An 18,252-nucleotide genomic window follows, 5' to 3' on the forward strand; every position below is an offset into this window, starting at 1 on the left:
TTAACAGGTACGACGTCTAATTTACGAGTCCCGCCCCTCTCCGTAGAGAATCTTTTCCAGTAGTTGCATCCTACTGGGCGTAGACTGCGGCTTAATTTCGAAACTATTACGACAACCTTTAACCCATCACTAAAAACAACACCAGCACTACAGCTACACTGAGGAAAAAAAAAAAAAAAATCAGTTTCACAAGAGATCCGCATCTTTCAAACGAGTGATTGCTAATCGCAGGTCATTGGGAAAATAAAACATTAGCTTTGAACACGGGGAAGGAAGCTGCTGGGATTTCATATTCGCAAGTGAGCATTCGATCGCTAATTATGGAATCACTACTTTTATTCTCCCTCCCAAACTTTGAGCAACTATTTTTCTTGAAAAAAAAGCAGGATTCAATAACTCCCATTCTCCCGCCTGTGTTTTCAATAGAAGAAGAGCCGGGTCATGGGGAGGCCTGTCGATACTCCCCCATTAAACCGGTGGACAAAACAAAAATCAATGACACTTAGCACTCTCATCTACAAACATAGACAAAGACAAATGTAAATGCGCAAACACTGTAATGGTCTCGTCGTGCCTTGGTTTTCAATGCACATACATTTACACAGGTATGCATCCATGTATACACACACACACACACACACACACACACACACACACGCACGCTGCTAACAAGAACTTCACGAACACAGCGACGCTCACAAAGACACAGCGGGTGCATGGTAAGATTCTCGCTCGATGCGCCGCCGGTGTTGTGACATTTGGAAAGGGGTGTCTCAGCATAAAGCCAAACATGTCCTCTTCTGTTGTCCCTTCGATCTGCAGACGGATAAAGAAACGAAATAACTCATTAAATGGAGAAAAAAAAGAAAAAAAACAGCCACAGTGGCTTTAAAGTTCAGGAAGGGTTTTCGTCTCTTCTTTTTTTTTTTTTCTGCTTAGTTATAGCCAAACATTTGAAGACCAACACTTCAGTTCTGTCAAAGGGAGCTGTCGAGGTTATGCTTTTTTCTATGTGCAAGAATCAAAAGGTGGCTGCCGCATGAAAAGCCAGCCACATTATTGTTTTTGTGATAATTCAGATTTAAATGTGAGCGGAATTTATGGTGTGCGAGCTGCCACAGTTTATGTTAATGATCTGAAGTGTCTTTTTAATGTGGCGTAGCAGACGTCGTTACAATGGCCATCTTGACTTGAGAGATTCCAGCACAATGCTACGTTGTAAATGCTTAGTCCTCGCAAAAAGGTGCCATAATAATTCAGGTAGTGCTTTAGAGCAAATTACTATCATAACAACTCAAGAAGCTCCGACCTCACGTGTGAGAAACTGAGAAGAGAACTGTCAAAGCAAGGGTTTGTATGGGTTTTCTTTTTGCCGTCATTTGGGCAAAAATTCCTAAATAACCTTTTAAAATGTTGTAATTCATGTTTTCTGAGATTTGACATAACACTCGGCTACTGCTAGTCTGCGATTTATCCACGTGCCAGAAACTCGAGCGAATTTGACATCAGATTTTGGGGAACAGGAAGAAGTCGCGGTAAGCAAAAATTTCGGTGAGCGGTGTTGGTGTGGAATCACGACCGCGTTGACCAAAGTGCCGTCGTGACGCAGTTCAGAGCGTTTGCGCTGAATGTTTTTTTTCCTCAGACGCCTCAGAGGTCTTGTTCTGTAATTAGACAATTGGATGTTTCTCTATATTGTCTTGGATTTTTAGTAACATAGCTGTTCTTAAGCCTGTGTTTAAACCTGCCTTAAATATTACCACAGCCAGAAGTCACACTAGATTTCAAGTTAAGAGTAAATCCTTCTTTGATCCTTGTAATTGCGCCTCCAATTTGCAGTCTTGAAGCCAATGCTGAATTGGTCCCGTTGCTGTTACTTGAACACGTGTTTCAATGATAATTCAAATAGGGCTGTCTAATCTTGCCTTCCTTTGTTTTTTTTTTTCACCGAGAAAGGACATTTATACTATTTGACCGTTAATTAAACCTTTGTCCTTTTTAGATCAGGCTACAAAATGGTCGAGGAAGCATATCGCACTCGTTTTAGTTTTACCCCTTCAATGATTTTGAGATTTTATTATAAAAACTGAAGGAGCATGGTTTGGTTTGGCTCTTAGTAAAGAACTAGTGTCGGTTTGGTGACAAAGTCGACTCATTATTGTCATTCTTATGGCTAGAACTTGTTCCTGACGGCACAGTGGAAAGTAAAGCTGCAGCAGAGCAAACCAGAACAAAATATCAACAGGGGGACGCGGATCATTGTTGGTCTTTGTAAAAGAAAAAAAAAAATAACAACAGACAAAATTTCAAACGCTGTTCAACAGGATTGAATCTAGCTCCCCCCCTCCCCCCCCATCCACTCCTTTATAGCACAGCTCTAAAAAGCCCCTTCAAGTGGATCCTGCTTTAGTGATCAAGAAAAAAAAAAAAAAAAAAAGATAAGTTAAAACACGAGACCCACCGGAGGTATTGTCACAAGGCTCCTCGAAACTATCTTGAGGACTCGAAGTAAAAAAAAAGAAAAAAAAAAGAAGACATTTTCTTTTCTAATTTAATCTGACTGTTCGGTATATAATTGGCTTAGTGACATTATTGTAACGAGCAGCTGTATTCGTGCTTCTGTTCGGGGGCCCTCGAGCGCCCCCCCCATTCATCCCTCCTTTTTTTTTGAATTTTATATCTGAAGATGAATACATGCGGCACCTCCCTCCCTCCCTCCCTCCCTCTATCTCTCCGTTTCCATCTCTCTCCTTCCAGGTCGCAGCCTGTATCTCTCCGCCCCGTCACTCCTGTCATTCTCAGCCAATTACTGGCTGGCTTCAGGTGCTTAACCCTTCGGCCCTCACCATCAATTGGCTCATTATGTCGCTGCTTTAAATCTTTCTCTCGTCCCCTTCTGGCTCTCTGATTCCATTCCATCACTATATCTATGTCTTTTCTTCTTTTTTTGTGTCTAGTCTTTGATAAACTTCCTTTTTTGACCTTACGTCTCTATTTATTTTGTACTTTTCACGTTTCTTAGATCGTTGATCTTCGTATTGCGTCTCGTCTTTCCACAGTTTTTCCTTCCTCTCTCTTTTTTTTGTTTTTCTTTCTTATTTTTGCTCTGTTTCTAACCTCCCCGCCCCCCCTCTCCCCCACTCTGGTCCCCCTCATCCTGCAAATTGGTACAACTCCATTGTCCCTTCCCTTTGCCCACAGGCAGCGATGGCATTAATAAAGCGGGATTGGAAATAGATTTCCTTTCCACTCCATTTTGAATTACATCACCGCGTAGTTTTGGCTCTGAGCACGCCTCTTCTTGCGGCTTTTGATATCACAGTAAACATTCATCGTGCACCTGTCCTGCTGAGGGATTACGGCCCTAACCGCGGAAGATGCCGCGGTATTACAAATCATTACACGGCTGTAGTACGATGTGATGCTTTTTTTCTTTTTTGGACTCCAGCGGAGATCGCTGAGGTCGTGTGTTCTTAATCAACCTCACTTTAAACAAAAAAAAGCTACAGGGGTCAGGATTTCTGTAACTTAAAATCTCGCCTTGCTCAGTGTCAAGTAAGGTGAGAAGATACTCGGCAGAACGAGGCACTGGCCCTCATTGGTTCTTTGGTGGAAATCTTCAACATTTCTGTATTAATCATCTTTGCTTGTCAGGTGATGTATCAGAAACACCTAGAAGAGAATTTGGGCTTTATTCAGACTGTCAACCCAAATCCGATTGATGGATCCAGATAGATTTTTGAAAGTCTGAACAGCAAGAACATCAAATGCAAATTTTTGCTTCCCGGATCCAAACTCCATTTGGAGGTGCTTTTCACGTCACTTGCAACACGGCAACACGGTGACGACGTCATTTTTAGAAAGACAAAGCGAGCGGAGTCGATGCTACCGCTAGCAGAGCGCTATGAGAAAATGTAGATTTCCGTGCTGTAGTGGACAACTATGTGGTATGTCGTTACCACGGCAACCCATGCATCCGATCTGTTAATTTACAAATAACAAAGTGGACAGTCTGTCTTAATGATCTGATTTGAGAAAAAAAAAAAAACATCTGATTTGCCTGCAGTCTGAACAATGCCGTGATGAAAACAAAGAAAATGTATTTTTAACAAGCAAGTAAAAGGAGAATTTAACCAAAATGAACTTCATGTGATTCTATACACCCAATTTCTTGTAATTTATTGTGCCACTAAAGTTACTTGACAATAATAAGCGTGATGTCTTTATATCTTTAAAATCTTGATCTTAAATGAGATTTAGTGCCGTTTCAAAGTTTACAGGAGCTCTGTAAACTTTTAACGTCCTTAAGTCGGAAGTTATGAGTTACGGTTTAACTCTCCGTGGTTGGTTACATGCAGCGAGGCGTAATTAAAATCCACTAAAAGGCATCTGCTGCTAGTCGATTTAATGTAATTTATCCAAGGCACGGAGCTCCGGGGTGTCGCCTTGTCTGCTGGCGGGTTCGGTGTGTGAGTGTGTCGGGGATGAGTCGGGTGTGTGTGTTTTTGTATCTTTACATTTGTGTTCCTCTGTATGTAGCTGTTACAGCTGACTGTACATGTGTAGAGTAAGGCATTTGTAACACTATTGAGAAACGTGTGTGTGTGTGTGTGTGTGTGTGTGTGTGTGTGTGTGTGTGTGTGTGTGTGTGGAGGCAATGAGCCAATTTGATGACATTCTTAAAGCTGTCATGATTAAGAGGCTGATAATGCCATAATGATGCTACTGAGGCATTTCAGTGATGAAACATTATCTACTTCACTTTTTTTTTTATTATTAATGAGGTGAATCGGAGAAAAAAAGTACTGAAGTGTGTGTGTGCAAGTGTGTTTCCATGTGATGGGTCAAATCTGTTATTTATATGAAAAGGATAATAGGTACTTCAGTTTGGACGATGCAGTAAAAACCCTTCACACAAACACACACACACACACACACACACACACACACACACACACGTCAAATCTGAAGAGGAGGAAAAGCCTCTCTGAGGGTTTTCGTCTGATCTTTCTTGCTTGCCTCTGAGGGTCATCTTCACAGGAGGGCTTGCTCGTGTGTGTGTGTGTGTGTGTGTGTGTGTGTGTGTGTGTGTGTGTGTTAGGTAGAGGTTAGGCTGTTATTTCTTTGGTGTGAGGATGCAGATTAAAAGTGCAGCCTCTGCAACATATCAACGGTCACACAGCTAATGCTGTATAAGCTATGAGCCTCAGGTATTTGTGTGTGTGTGTGTGTCTCTGTGTGTGTGTGTGTGTGTGTGTGTGTGTGTGTGTGTGTGTGTGTGTGTGGGTGTGTGGGTGTATGTGTGCGCCCCGTGAAAGTAGCTGGTTATGATCTCGTATTAATTGTATTTCTAGCCTTTGGCAATTGTAGTTTTAGTCATATGTAATTTCCCTCCACACACCCGCACTGAGATAAAAAATACAGACACACACATACAAATACACACACACACACACACACACACACACACACACACACACACACACACACACACACACGCACACACACACACACACACGCACACACAGCCCTGAACGGAGACTTGTCCTGTCCATGGTTCTCCCAGAGGGAAGCCTTCTGTGTTTTTATTCTGACACTGACTCTTCTTTTAGTCTCTCTTTTTTTTTTTTTGATTTTGCCTTTCAGGTCTTTGTGAACACAGAAAAGAGAATTAAAAACAGAACTCAAGCGAGAGGGAAAGAGCAGCAGAGGCACGAGAGGCCACAGGAGAAAGAAAGAGAAAAGGAAACCACTGGCATTCCTTTTTAAACTCACACTTGCAAATACCACCATGAATCACTGAGTTCATGTGTGCAAGGCAAACAAGGCTTTATTGAAGAGGACCTGCACATTTTTAGCTGGAGGTAGAGTGTATCCCTGTATTATGTTTTGTTTTTTTCACTCCCTATTGGGCTGTTCCACCCTCCAGTTTTTTTTTTTTTTCAATGAACTCCCGCTTTTTTTTTGCCTTGAGATGATGTAGGAAGATCGATAAGGACTAATTAGCAACAACAGCAACAAGTACGCAATCCTTGACAAGCTTAAAACAATACATATCCCTGTATCCTGGGAATTATGTTCGCATCGGACGATTCCACACCTCCTAATTTGTCCAATGGCAATGTAGATTCTATCGATTTAAACCGACTGCAGAAGCACAAAAATGCAAAGTATGAAAAATAAATTAGGGGGAAAAAGATCGACCGAGACAAAATAAGAAATAAACAATTAATGGTAGCAAAGAAAAACATGTCAAAAAAAAAAAAAAAAAGAACAAAAAATGACGACGTTAAAGGAATAAGACAAAACCACGAGAGCAACGTAGAGGAGGACGAGGGAGCGTATGGGGAGGCAGCAAGATTGATTTCCACATCCTCCTCTTCCTCTCCTTCGCTCTTCTCCCTGGAACAGCTCCCTAAAGTCTTTGGATTAATGGCTCCATTTCTGCTGCTCATTCATCAGATTCAGGAAGGCATCCCAAAACACAATGCCTCACCAGGCTCCCGCCCCTGAACTAGATAGCTGCCTGACAAAACATCCGATAGGCCCTTAAGTACTTTCAAAGACAGGCAAAACAACTTTATCTCTACCTCGGGTCAAATCGGCGGGGAGTAACTAACCGTTGGCGCATATGCTCGTTAGCCAACGTTGTGCAGATGATCGCCGACAGTTCGGCCTCGAAAAGTTAAGCGCTAAAAAAAAAAGGGCTTGGTTATTACACGCTTAAACGTTGCTGTTATCATATATTAGATGATAGTTTTCTACGGTGACCGGTGTGTCCGTAACACACCGACGCCACGTTTAAATGGAACTCGTGAGCTCGTGGTTACGATGTGGGAAGCCGCGTGTTTTCACCGTATGCTCGGCGTTTAAGCGGTTAGGACGTAAAAATACACCGTTGCCGACATGGGCGGCGTCTAGAAGCCACAGAGGCTAATGATTTAAGCGAGCTAACAGGCAGGTTACGAAAATGCAGGAAATGCAAAGACACAGAGGGAAAAAGATGAGGCCGTTCAGAAGATCAACATTTTCCTTACACGTAGGCTATTATCCAAGTTACGAGGACTGCGTGACTAAAATTACAACATATTAGCTTAACATCCAACGAAAAAACAACTTCCGTGGCCTCTTGACGTTTCCGCTAACGTCAGCAAACACGCCACGACACGTGAACCCGAGGCTTATAGAAAAGTTGGAGTTGGACAATACCACAAGAGGGCGCCGTTCATACGGACTCTTCTCGTGTACACGGTAAATACGACCCAGTCAAAACGCTTCAACATCAGCCATCACTGCAGGCTTTGGAAGGTATTGTGATAGTTGCGTCGATAGTTGCAGCCGGCGGGCCGCGTCTTTACTTATGGCAGTCAAGTGCTATTTGTACTTTGTTTTTCTTGTAGGGACAATCTGAAAAGCCATCGGCCAGATGTCGCTTCCGTCCTTTTCATCATCGAGGACCACTCCTCCGGTCCATCGCAGCGAGGGGGGGAGTTCACGTCTGGCCGCAACATGCCTCTCTGTTTCGGCCTTGTCACATTGTGTGCCAGCTGTGCCATCTACAATGGCCTCTCACAGCATGCGATAGCTAACATGCCAACCCTTGACCGGTCCTGATTAATGAGGGTCGAAGCCTCGCCCAGTGCTGAGAGAGCATCCCCGGAGGTGTACAAGTGTTCTTCCTCCATGCATACAGAACTGATCTTTTATTTCTTTCTGCCCACCCCCCATCTGTCATTTGATGCCTTTTTTTTTTCTTTACCCCCATTCGTTGGTTACTCCCGGCTATCACCGACACATCCGGCTTGTTCGTCCATATTTGGAAATCAACTCTATTCCTTTTTTTTTCTTTTGTTCGTCCCGTCACTCTTTTTTTTCCCACATTCAGCTCGTTCATCACTCTTTTCATACCGCATCATTACCAGTCTTTGACGTCCATGGGAGGTTTTTTAGCAAGGTCTAGAATAGATGCAAAAAAAAAGAGAGATTGAAAATGATGGAGGAAAGAATAATTTCAAAGGCGTGTGGATATAAGGGAAGAGAGGGTGGGGAGGGGATGAAGAGGGAATAAATCAGATGGATGATGTGGCAAATCTGGCATTTGTCATGACCAAGGGCGGCCGGCGAGACACCATCATCAACTTAACGATGTAAACAAAGTTATAATTCAAATAACCCCTTCCTGCTCTCGTCCTCCCAATCTGTCTCTCAGCACCTCGCCATCAATTCTATACTTTATTCCTCTAAAATTTCCCTCCCTTTGCAGTTCCCCAAAAAATATATGTTTTAAGGGTTTTTAACTTGACCTTGGATTCTAAGGAGAAGAAACAACGTTGGAAATGCATTTTAGGATTGTTAAGATTTAGTTGACAACCTTAAAAAAAAGAAAAAGAAAACGGGTATCAATGACTATAATACAATATAATACTTAGTAAAGCTGTAAAGTTAATTAAAATGATAATTGACTGGTGGAATCTCTGTCTTTTTCTTTCTTTTGAATCTACCTCCCTCTGTTTGTCCAAGTGGAAAATAGCAATCTGTTTAAAGGGGGTCCAACTGAGCATTAGCCAGATTATCTGAAAGATTATTTCCTTCATATCCAACTGTAAAACTGCTGGATTAAGCGGTTTGTGGTGATGGTTGGCGATGGGGGATTTGGTTGGCTGCTTTTTTTTTTTGGCCTGTTTCTCTCTAAAACTCTGAGCGTAAATATGATTTACTAAATGTGGTTTGATTCTTTTTTTTTTTTTCAGAATTTTTTCATTGCAGCAAAGAGTGCTTCAGTGTATTGCTGTTCTCAGACTGGTTGCGTTATTCACTCACTAGCTCAGTGAGGAGTGAATATGTCTCTGTAATGGGAGGAATTACAGTGTGTGCTTTTCTTTTTATAGGTACATCATTTTATCTGATTGAACATACTCAATTACAGAATAGTTCACATTTGTTCTCCAGAGGAGTTTAACTCAGAAAACAGGATCCTTATCAGATTCTGTCCGCTGCAGTGTCCTCTCACTACAACCCCGTTTCCCAAAAAAGTTGAGACGCTGTGTAAAAAATGTAAATAAAAACAATGATTTGCAAATCACGTAAACCCATATTTAAGTGAAAATAGACCAAAGACAACATCAAATGTTGAAACAGAGAAATTGTAAATGTTTTACAGTGTTGTAAAAACAAAACAGTGGTTCAAAAATTCTAAATAAGCACGTTTTTCATAAAACAATAACATTCCTCGGTTTCAACATTTTATATTTTGTCTTTGTAAATATGTGTTTATGTGATTTGCAAATCATCGCATTCTCTTTTTATTAACGTTTTACACAGCGTCCCAACTCTTATTGGAGACGGGTTTGTACAGTGTTGAAACTACCATCAGTCTGTGGGTAAAGAGATCTGTTTAACCTTATTGTAGTGTGTGCGTGTGTATATTAATATAAAGAAAAGCAATTCAAAGTTTGTGCACTCCCCCGCTGCTGAAAACCAAATCACCTGTTCATCGTTTCCTTTTATTGTTGTATTTTCTTCTTCATCCTGATTGCTGCATGATGAGGTGTATTTTTTTAATTTTGTTTTTACGTAGTAAAATGGAAAATGCAGCCAGTGGAACCCCTCAGTCCATTTGCATCAGCCTCAGTCAGACGTAGTTAAGTTCTTATTTTCCCCGGACAGTATGCGGGCTGTGTGAAAGCATACAGCCTGCTTTGCTGACCTGAGGATTGGGTTATACGTCAGTTATAGCAGCACCACCCCCCCCTGAAGCTTTCTTGGCTGCCAAATGTCAGTCTGCCACAGTCTTATCCAGGAACGGGGAGATTACTCCGTACAGGCTTTGGTCTTTTTAAGTAGAAACGGAGACTCTTCAGACCATAAACTGCCCCCGGGGGATGGGGGGGGTCTAAAGTCTGCAAAGTCTCCAAACTCACAAACTTGTACGCAAACATTTGCAATGCAAAAACACTCAAAAAAAAAAAAAAAAAAATCACCAATGAGTCAGATTTGCAGATAAGCTAACTTGTAAGCTCCATCCTTTATACGCCTCATGTAACTTTTCACATTCTGCAGCAGACGTATAAACAGATGTTTACATTTGTATTTAAATATATTCAGCCAAAGTCATAAAAAAAAAAATCTGTCTTCAGACAAAACAACGGCGGAGTCCCATAGTGGGATTACATTAAAAAAAAAAAAAAAAAAGTCAGAAGACCGTCTAAATCCACCGAAGTATAGCCGCAAAATTCTCCACGGTGCTTGGAACAACCTCCGCCAAGTATGTTTAAAGAAACTATGAGCAAGAGTAGTTACAGTGAGAGAAATGTACATATTAATTGGTAAACAAACATTATTTGTGGCAATTTTTACGAGTAGTACCCCCCAAAAAACTTTGTTTAGCACACACACATACACATACACAAACACACACCAACAAAAGAAACGGTGTCTTGTTTCCTGTCTCGGATGGCCGTTAAGATGGCTTATCCGTGGTGCCATCGTCTAATCTTGTCCCATTAGACTGATCTTACATTTATAGTAAGTAGCTTGTTTTAACAATCTTCTAATGTGCTCAACTGCACTCATACACGGCCTTTTGGGTTTAAAGCATGGGTAAAATTTCCTTTTAAGTCTATGAGCTTGATTAATTATTAGAGGAAGCTTCAATTTTCTTTGGCTTTTACCAAATTTAAACAGGAAATCATAACTACTTACTGACCATGAAATTGGTAAGAACTTTTGATTACTAAAGTGATTCTGAGCAATGTTAGTAGTGTGGTAAAAATGTGAAAAATTTAAAAAGCAATTCGTGAATTCAACTTTCCGTTCGGACATTTGAGAAGCAAAATGTTTGTAATGTTTTACACAACGTTAATGGAACAAAGCTTTACGATTAAAAGATCAGCCTTTTGGATTGAAAGGTCATCCTACCAATGCACCCAGTATCTTAATCGAGGACACTTCAGCGAGGTGAATTGGTACATTTCCCACTCGCTGGGTTTTTAACCAATACAAACAGAGAAATTTAGTCATTTATCTTCTGGGTTTGACAGTGAAGAGTTTCAAAAGTTTCAAAACTCTGAGGGTGAAATCCTGCCTGAGGATTCCAAAATGATCGAATACTCTCAAATGTCACTAATTCATTGGCCGAGTTCTTCCTTCGGACAATTACAAGACATAATGAATGAGTTTGCACTTCAGTGCCGGAACTCATTTCTCCTGTGTAGGTGTCTGTGCTTTTTTTTTTTTTTTTTCCCCAGCTTTTGTAGATTGTGAGTAAAGTTTTCATTGTCAATGGAGAAGCGCAGCTATTACAGCTTCTCTAATTACTCCACTGACCTGTTTTGGTTTGCCATCGTTAGCTGATAGAAAACTGATTAGGCAGACAAAGATTGGTTTGGAACGAGCTTGTTATAAACTGCAATCTGTTGTGGTACACAAACCTGGAGATGAGCCTATAAATTATGACTGGAGCAATGTTTCAGGTGGTGTGCTGTTGTGTGTGCAGGTTGCTTTCAGCGTGTGGCTGTAGGTTGTCGGTTCGGCGTGTAACTTCATTGTTTTTTTCGTCGTATACATGTGTGGGTACTTCTCTTACACTGGGAGGACTGATGAAATGAAGTTCCCACGATATAAATCATTACATTTTCAAATTTGGTAAGGTTAGATTAAGGTTAGGGTAAGAGTTTTGGTTAGGCAGTAGTTAGGATTAGGGTTAGGTCTCCAGGAAACGGATGCGAGTCAATGTCATGTGCTCAGAGGTGATGGAAAAGCTGATTCTGTGCGTGAGTGTGTTTTTCTGTGTAAATCACGTTGACCCAAAGACAGTAACAGCCACTCCAAATGTCTGCAGATTAATATACGGGGTCCTTTGTGGTAAATCCCGGCCTTACCGGTTTTGTCTGTAATGTCGCAGCACGGCCTAGTGGTCAGACCGGCTGTCCATTAATGAATAGATCACAGGTTGGAACCAATGAACCTGTTAACCGCCGCCGTGTCTCATCAGAGTGTCCTTGAATAAATACACTCTCTGGAAATCTGTTTCATGCCAAAATTCTGTCCTTGTTGCAATTGAGATGGGACATTTAATTGGATTTTGTTCAAGTAGCTGTTTAATATTTATCTTATTATTATTTAAAATGATTTACTATTTACTATGAGGAAATAAAATGCATGACGGTTACAGTCTCGTCCAAACAAGCTCGATGAAAGGTTCATTTTAAATGTTCAGATGAGCAAAGAGTTTTCATTTGTGTATGTCATTTTAAAAGTGCTGGGGAAAGTTAAGTGGGACTTTTCTTTCGCGTTACACAATAAATATTCACCGTGATGATGTGAAAAATTTACGGAAATAGGAATTTTCAATAGTTACGGCTGAGGAGATTATTGGATAAAATGGTGAAGGAAGCCTCTTACCGAAGGATTGCGGCTTCCTTTGAAATGCAAGTTTAGTTGGGTTATAACTTTTTATATTTTGATGGCACCAAAATGATCTTTACGGTGATCGAGTGTAAATTCCAAACAGTAGTTCTGTGATTTCTAGGATGCATTTTGCCGACAGGATAGAAAGATTTAGCTGTAAACTTGAAGTTCAGAAGTTTAGACCCCTGAAAGCCTTCCGGTGGTCAAAGTTCAACCGCTTGTTTAAGAGTATTTCCAGATACTGAAACTGTGGTTTCATGGAATCCGTAGCTCCAAAACCTTTTTTTTTTTTTTTTTGCATGGGAGCTACTGTCTCTCAATCTAAATTTTAAAATACGAACTTTTGTTTCCGTCCATCTCCCTCTCTTTCAGATCCAGTCCACGGCCCCCAAAGCGTCAACGTGGTGGACGTGAGAGCCCGCCAGCTGACGATTCAGTGGGAGACTTTTGGGTACGCGGTCACACGCTGCCACAGCTACAATCTCACGGTAAATTTTGAATTTATCTTACTACAAACTAAAAGAGAGCAAGTGACATTTCCTGGACATGAATTAATCTCCAACATGAAAGTATTATGTCTTACTATTCAGCACTGGAGGCATTTATAAAAAAAAATGTATCTTCAGAAGGTCAACTACCAGTTAAGTGTAAATACATGTCATGTATTAGATTTTTTTTTTTTTTTTTAACTTCAAATGACTCTTTGTGGCATTAAAATGTGAGAAAGAGAACAGGGGAATAACAAGCTGCTGAATTTGAATGAAATTATAATTTTTTTTAATTTTCACTGAAATATAAATTCTCACTTAAAATTGGATTTTTTTTTTTGAAGTGAATGTCCACCTCCTTCAACGTTTAGATCCCAATATTGTATTGTAGGTTATTAACACTTTGCAATGCCACTGCTTTAAGTCCATGTAAGAATTGTGACTTTGAGTTCAGCAACACCGAATTCATATTTTTTTTTTCTCCACTAAGCAATTTTGTCAGAATTGCAAGGTTGCGTGTATTACAAGAGGGCAGCTGTGAATTTCTCGTAATGGTTTTCGACAAGGTTACAGTGGAATGAATGTCACGTTTCACCTTGCTGTGTTTTCCAGGTGCAGTACCAGTACGTGTTCAACCAGCAAGAGTTCGCGGCCGAAGAGTTGATCCAGACGTCGTCGCATTACACTCTGAGGGGGCTGCGGCCCTTCGTCACGGTCCGGCTGCGGCTCGTCCTCGCCAACCCCGAGGGCAGCAAGGAGAGCGAGGAGATAGTCAAACAGACAGAGGAGGACGGTGAGTCAAAAGTTACTAAATGTAACTAAAATGTTTAACAGCAAACTTTATTATAGGATAATGACATAACCAGCTGGTTCATGAAAACTTCAGCCACTCCGGTGTCTGGTGAGTCTCTCCCCGGAGAAACCCTCTGGCTCTCAGACGATGATTCATTGTACGTCTCTCACAGCAGTTTGTTTCTTTGAATAAACAAAAGGAGAACAGGCCAGGTGGAGAAACTCGTACGTCTCCGTGTGATGAAAGATATTATATTCCAAACAACAGGGTGTAATTAACAGGTGGATTCAGGAACAGCAGAGCGAAGATATTAGAGCATGGAGACAAAAAGGAGAACAGCCACAACAAAAAGGAAATAGTATCTAGAAGTTTACACCATTTAATTTGGTGTTGATCTTAAGATTTCAATCAGCTGAATTTTTCATGTTCTGAAAAAAAATGGAGGATCGATAAACACTGCAGCGTAACCAATTATCACTGCAAAGTGTGTAACAGACACGCCCGTCCACTAAAGCAAAACGTGAGATAGCCACGCTTGGTGGTGTCGAGACGTGTGAGTTACACGTTTTGGCCGGTAGTGATTTTGGTAATGTGGCAATTAATCTATTGCAAGGTTTCAACTATTCTACTTACAGGAACATGTACTTGGTCTCAAGGCCTTTGTTGCAGCAGCACGGTCACATGATCCATCGTCATGTGACATTTATGTGCGTGTAAGTTTCACGCCTACAAAACGTGTATTACACATGCCAGTCCACTTCAGCAAAACGTGTAACTCTCACGCCTCAACAGCTCCAAAGCGTTGCAATTTAAGATTTTGCTCGAGTTGGACAGGCGTGTAAATTTCACGCTTTTCCGTGATGCTGTGCAGTTTGACTTTGTTTTTTTTAACAATTCTAAAATAATTTAAGATACTCCACATGTAGAGATCACTTCTTAAGCAAAAAGAGTTAAAGTGCAGACGTTTATTCACAGATGAAGAAAGAGCCTGAACGAAGGTATCGCCAATTGGAGAGCAGCTCCTTTTGATTTGTCCTAAACCCCTTTCAATAAATATAAAAAATAAAAACAATAGCAATGTGGCTGCTCACAGTGAGACGCAAAGAACTCTCAAAGTGAGTAACTGAAGCGACGAATGCGACCGCCATAAGGAAACAGAACAGTCACAAGTGATCTATACTCACTCAGGTTTGAACCTCGCAACATCCAAAAGTTTGCCCTCGAGCAGGATAAGCTACATATACGGGTCACGCTGACATGCATTATTAGCGCCTCGAATATAACTCGTAAACGTTTTGTATTATCTGAAAGCAGCCACATTTTAAACTCCTGTTTCCTTTCCAGAGGGCTCCATGTTCTCCTCAATCAGAACAGAGCGTATGCCCTCATCACCGCCGCTAATAATTCATTGATGCTTCGCATTCCTCTCAACAACGTGCCCCGCGATAAACCGGAATAACTCGATTTCCATGAGAGCAACGCCCGATAAGTGGGATAAAAAAAACAAAACAACAACAACAACATTGTTATAAAGATCCCAAATCTCTCATCTCTTTCCCACATTCCTCGGGGCTCGCTCTTCTTCTCCTGACATCAGAACTAATATCCTTGGAATTTAGCTTCTGGGGAACATCCGCATCTCAGCCTGAGATTTCCTACCTTTACAAGCTAAACACACACACACACACACACACACACACACACACACACACACACACACACACTGCGAGTTGCCTAAGCCCTTTAAAGAAAGCTAACATGACTGGGGAGTAACAGTTGCTTTGGGGGGGTAGGAGGCAAAAGAAAAAAAATAGCCTTAATTGTTTTGTTCTTAATTGTTTTTTATTTAACCATCGTTAATCTCCTGGTTGTAATTCAGTAATTAGGGAACAGAACAGCAATTGTTCACACGGAGGCTAATTGCTGTTTGTACGGTAATGGCTTTATAGAGCCGGGGCTCCTGGAAACGAAGCAGCTTCTCTCTCTCTCACACACAAACATATAGACGGATTTTCTCTTACTTTTTTTTTTTTAATCTGGTTGATAAAAATGGAAATAAACTTTAACCTATGTTTAGGGGTGAAATGAGGGATTTGCAATTAAGATATGAAATTACTTTTCTCTCGCTCACAAGGACTCATCTTTCCCCAGTTTACAACGGTAATCTCCGAGTGAGAAGCCTCTCAGGTTTTAATCATGTCTCTCCTAATTGTTTTACCGACCGGATTTACAACATATTAACACGCACACGCACACGCACACACACACACACGCACACACACACACACACACACACAAACAGTCCAACCCAAACCACGCTAAAGTCAAGAAGCCTTTGGCTATCTCACTGTGTGGCAACCAGCATTGTTAATTTAACACATCCATTATGGTAGAAAACTGGGCTTCTATCTTGGCTCCATACCGTTTAGAGACTCTCCTTGTTTACTCGAGAAATTCTACTTCATGCCATCGCAATGTTTATAGCCTGAACATTTTACCAAAAAAAAAAAAGTTGACTTATCTAAAGAAATATACAAGTTAAAGTGTAAAAATAGCTAAATCACATTAAAGTTTGACTGTCAAGAATGTATAGCGTCTCACTGTTGATGATTTTTTTTTACCATAAAAAAAAAAAAAATCACTCAAACAAAATAAATGTAATAAACCAAAATGGGAACTATGACAAAATATATAACCGATGAATAAAAAACTTAAATGATGAGCACAGATCTGCTCCTGGTTAGCACGAGTTTCCTCCACCGCCTAAAAATATCTCTTGTTTTAGAAGTTGATTCTGCCACTTGACCTTTTGTGCTTACTGTGAGTTACTGTTTCTGGTAGATTAAGCACGTATGTATAAACAAGCAAGCAGTGCGTTTTCACACTTCACATCTCGATATATGAGAATAATTCCTTAAGCTACCTCCACTGTAAGCAAAACACCAAAACATTTCTACGATTCAACTCAAAGTCAATACAATTTTCGTCCAAAAAAAAAAAGTCAATCTAAAATCAACATCAGTGCCTAAATTAACTCTTAAAACACAATTTAACGGAACGATAACGGTTGTATATCGAATTGGAAAAAAAAAAGAGTGAGGTCGGTACGTTGGCTTTTATCCGTCCTTTTGAAGCCACAAACACACACACAAACAAACACACACACACACACACACACACACACACACACACACACACACACACACATAGACTTGCCTCAGAGACAAATGTCATGTCCACTTATTGTACACACCAGCCCATTAAGCTAACGATGAAACACCTATCTGTCAGGTGGCTGTCAGGTCAGCTCAATACCACGGCTTTACTGCCAGGCCTCTTATTTATCAAACGGGGTGCCAGAGGAAGTGAAGCGAGGCTGTCTCAACCTTTCTTTCTCCAAAAAGAATGATGTTACGCAACTGTCTCGCATTAGCAAAACTTGTGTAGTATCATTAAAATACCCTTTAAAAGAAGACAACGTGTTAAACCTTCCTCGGAGTCCTGATTGCTTCCCAATGACTCCGTCTCCCTATGAGTGAACCGGAATCACCATGACAACGTAGACTTCAAGGCTCAGTTACAAAACCCAAATAAAACAGAGTCCAGATTTGTATTATTTAGTTAAACTTTTGCGTATGTGAGGATAGACGACCAAGATAAGCAGTCCCCGTTGGCAACATTTGTGGACGAGGATTGGTGTGGAACACGCTGAGCAAATATTCGCCTTCTTTGCATTGAAGTTTTTTAGGTTATAAATGCATCTATTACTATGTAGTCCGCAGCTATTGGCTTGTGTTATCAGAGTACTTTTAAAATCAAAAATACAATGCAATTGCAATTTCAAACAAATTAAAGTTGTGTTTGCATTTCTTTTACGCACTAAAAGGCAATTTGTATATCCTTGAAATCAATAAAATGTTCCTTACACACAAGCCATTTTGCATATTTTACATCATTATATACTCATTTGTTTTCTGAAGTCATGAGTAAATCGCGGTGAAATAATTAATGAAATTTAAAGGCCATAGAATCTGTTAAATTTACAGTGAAGAAAAACAGAAGGGTTGAATGTTATTCTAAGACAGCGATAATACCGTGTAGCCGACTACATATGTGTTTACCATGACATAAGATACAACGACCAAAGACGGTGGCTCGAGTTGTTTTTTTATCTGTCAGGCTTTGCCGTGCTTAAAGTGCTTCTCAAAGACAAACAGCAGATATTATACAAACCGATCTCAAATCCCTGTGTTTATATCCTTATAAACACCCCCAGCGCTGATAAAGAGAAAAAAAAAATGATCCCCTTATTCAGAGGGCAATGACAGTCAAATGAGATTTACTAATCCTGTTATCGTGGAAGCGCAGGGTCTTCCCTAAGATCACAGTCGAAGGAAAAACAACAATAACCGACATCCGCTTTGTTTTTGTTTGTTTTAGTGTTTTAGTTCTCCAGAGCTGTCACTCTTAGAAAAGACAATTTAATCGAAGTGCATTAGCGGTTGTAGAAGTGTGCTCACTATCTGTGCACTTTAAATCATTTCAATCATTTGTTTGGTAGAC

At 40.6% G+C, this 18,252-nt stretch overlaps 1 protein-coding gene across 9 annotated transcripts in view; it reads left to right on the forward strand.

Moving 5' to 3' along the window:
- Nucleotides 1–18,252, forward strand: part of ptprt (protein tyrosine phosphatase receptor type T) — a 258,730-nt gene that overhangs the window by 77,568 nt on the left and 162,910 nt on the right. For all 9 annotated transcript variants that reach the window (XM_069169709.1, XM_069169711.1, XM_069169713.1 and 6 more), the window contains exons 8-9: nucleotides 12,781–12,896; nucleotides 13,509–13,689. In XM_069169709.1, the coding sequence (XP_069025810.1) occupies nucleotides 12,781–12,896; nucleotides 13,509–13,689 (297 nt within the window). The remainder of the gene's footprint in view (nucleotides 1–12,780; nucleotides 12,897–13,508; nucleotides 13,690–18,252) is intronic.

This window comes from Embiotoca jacksoni, unplaced genomic scaffold (assembly GCF_022577435.1).
Source record: "Embiotoca jacksoni isolate LCO1_2020_lvr unplaced genomic scaffold, fEmbJac1.0.p SCAF_46, whole genome shotgun sequence".
Lineage (NCBI taxonomy): Eukaryota > Metazoa > Chordata > Actinopteri > Embiotocidae > Embiotoca > Embiotoca jacksoni.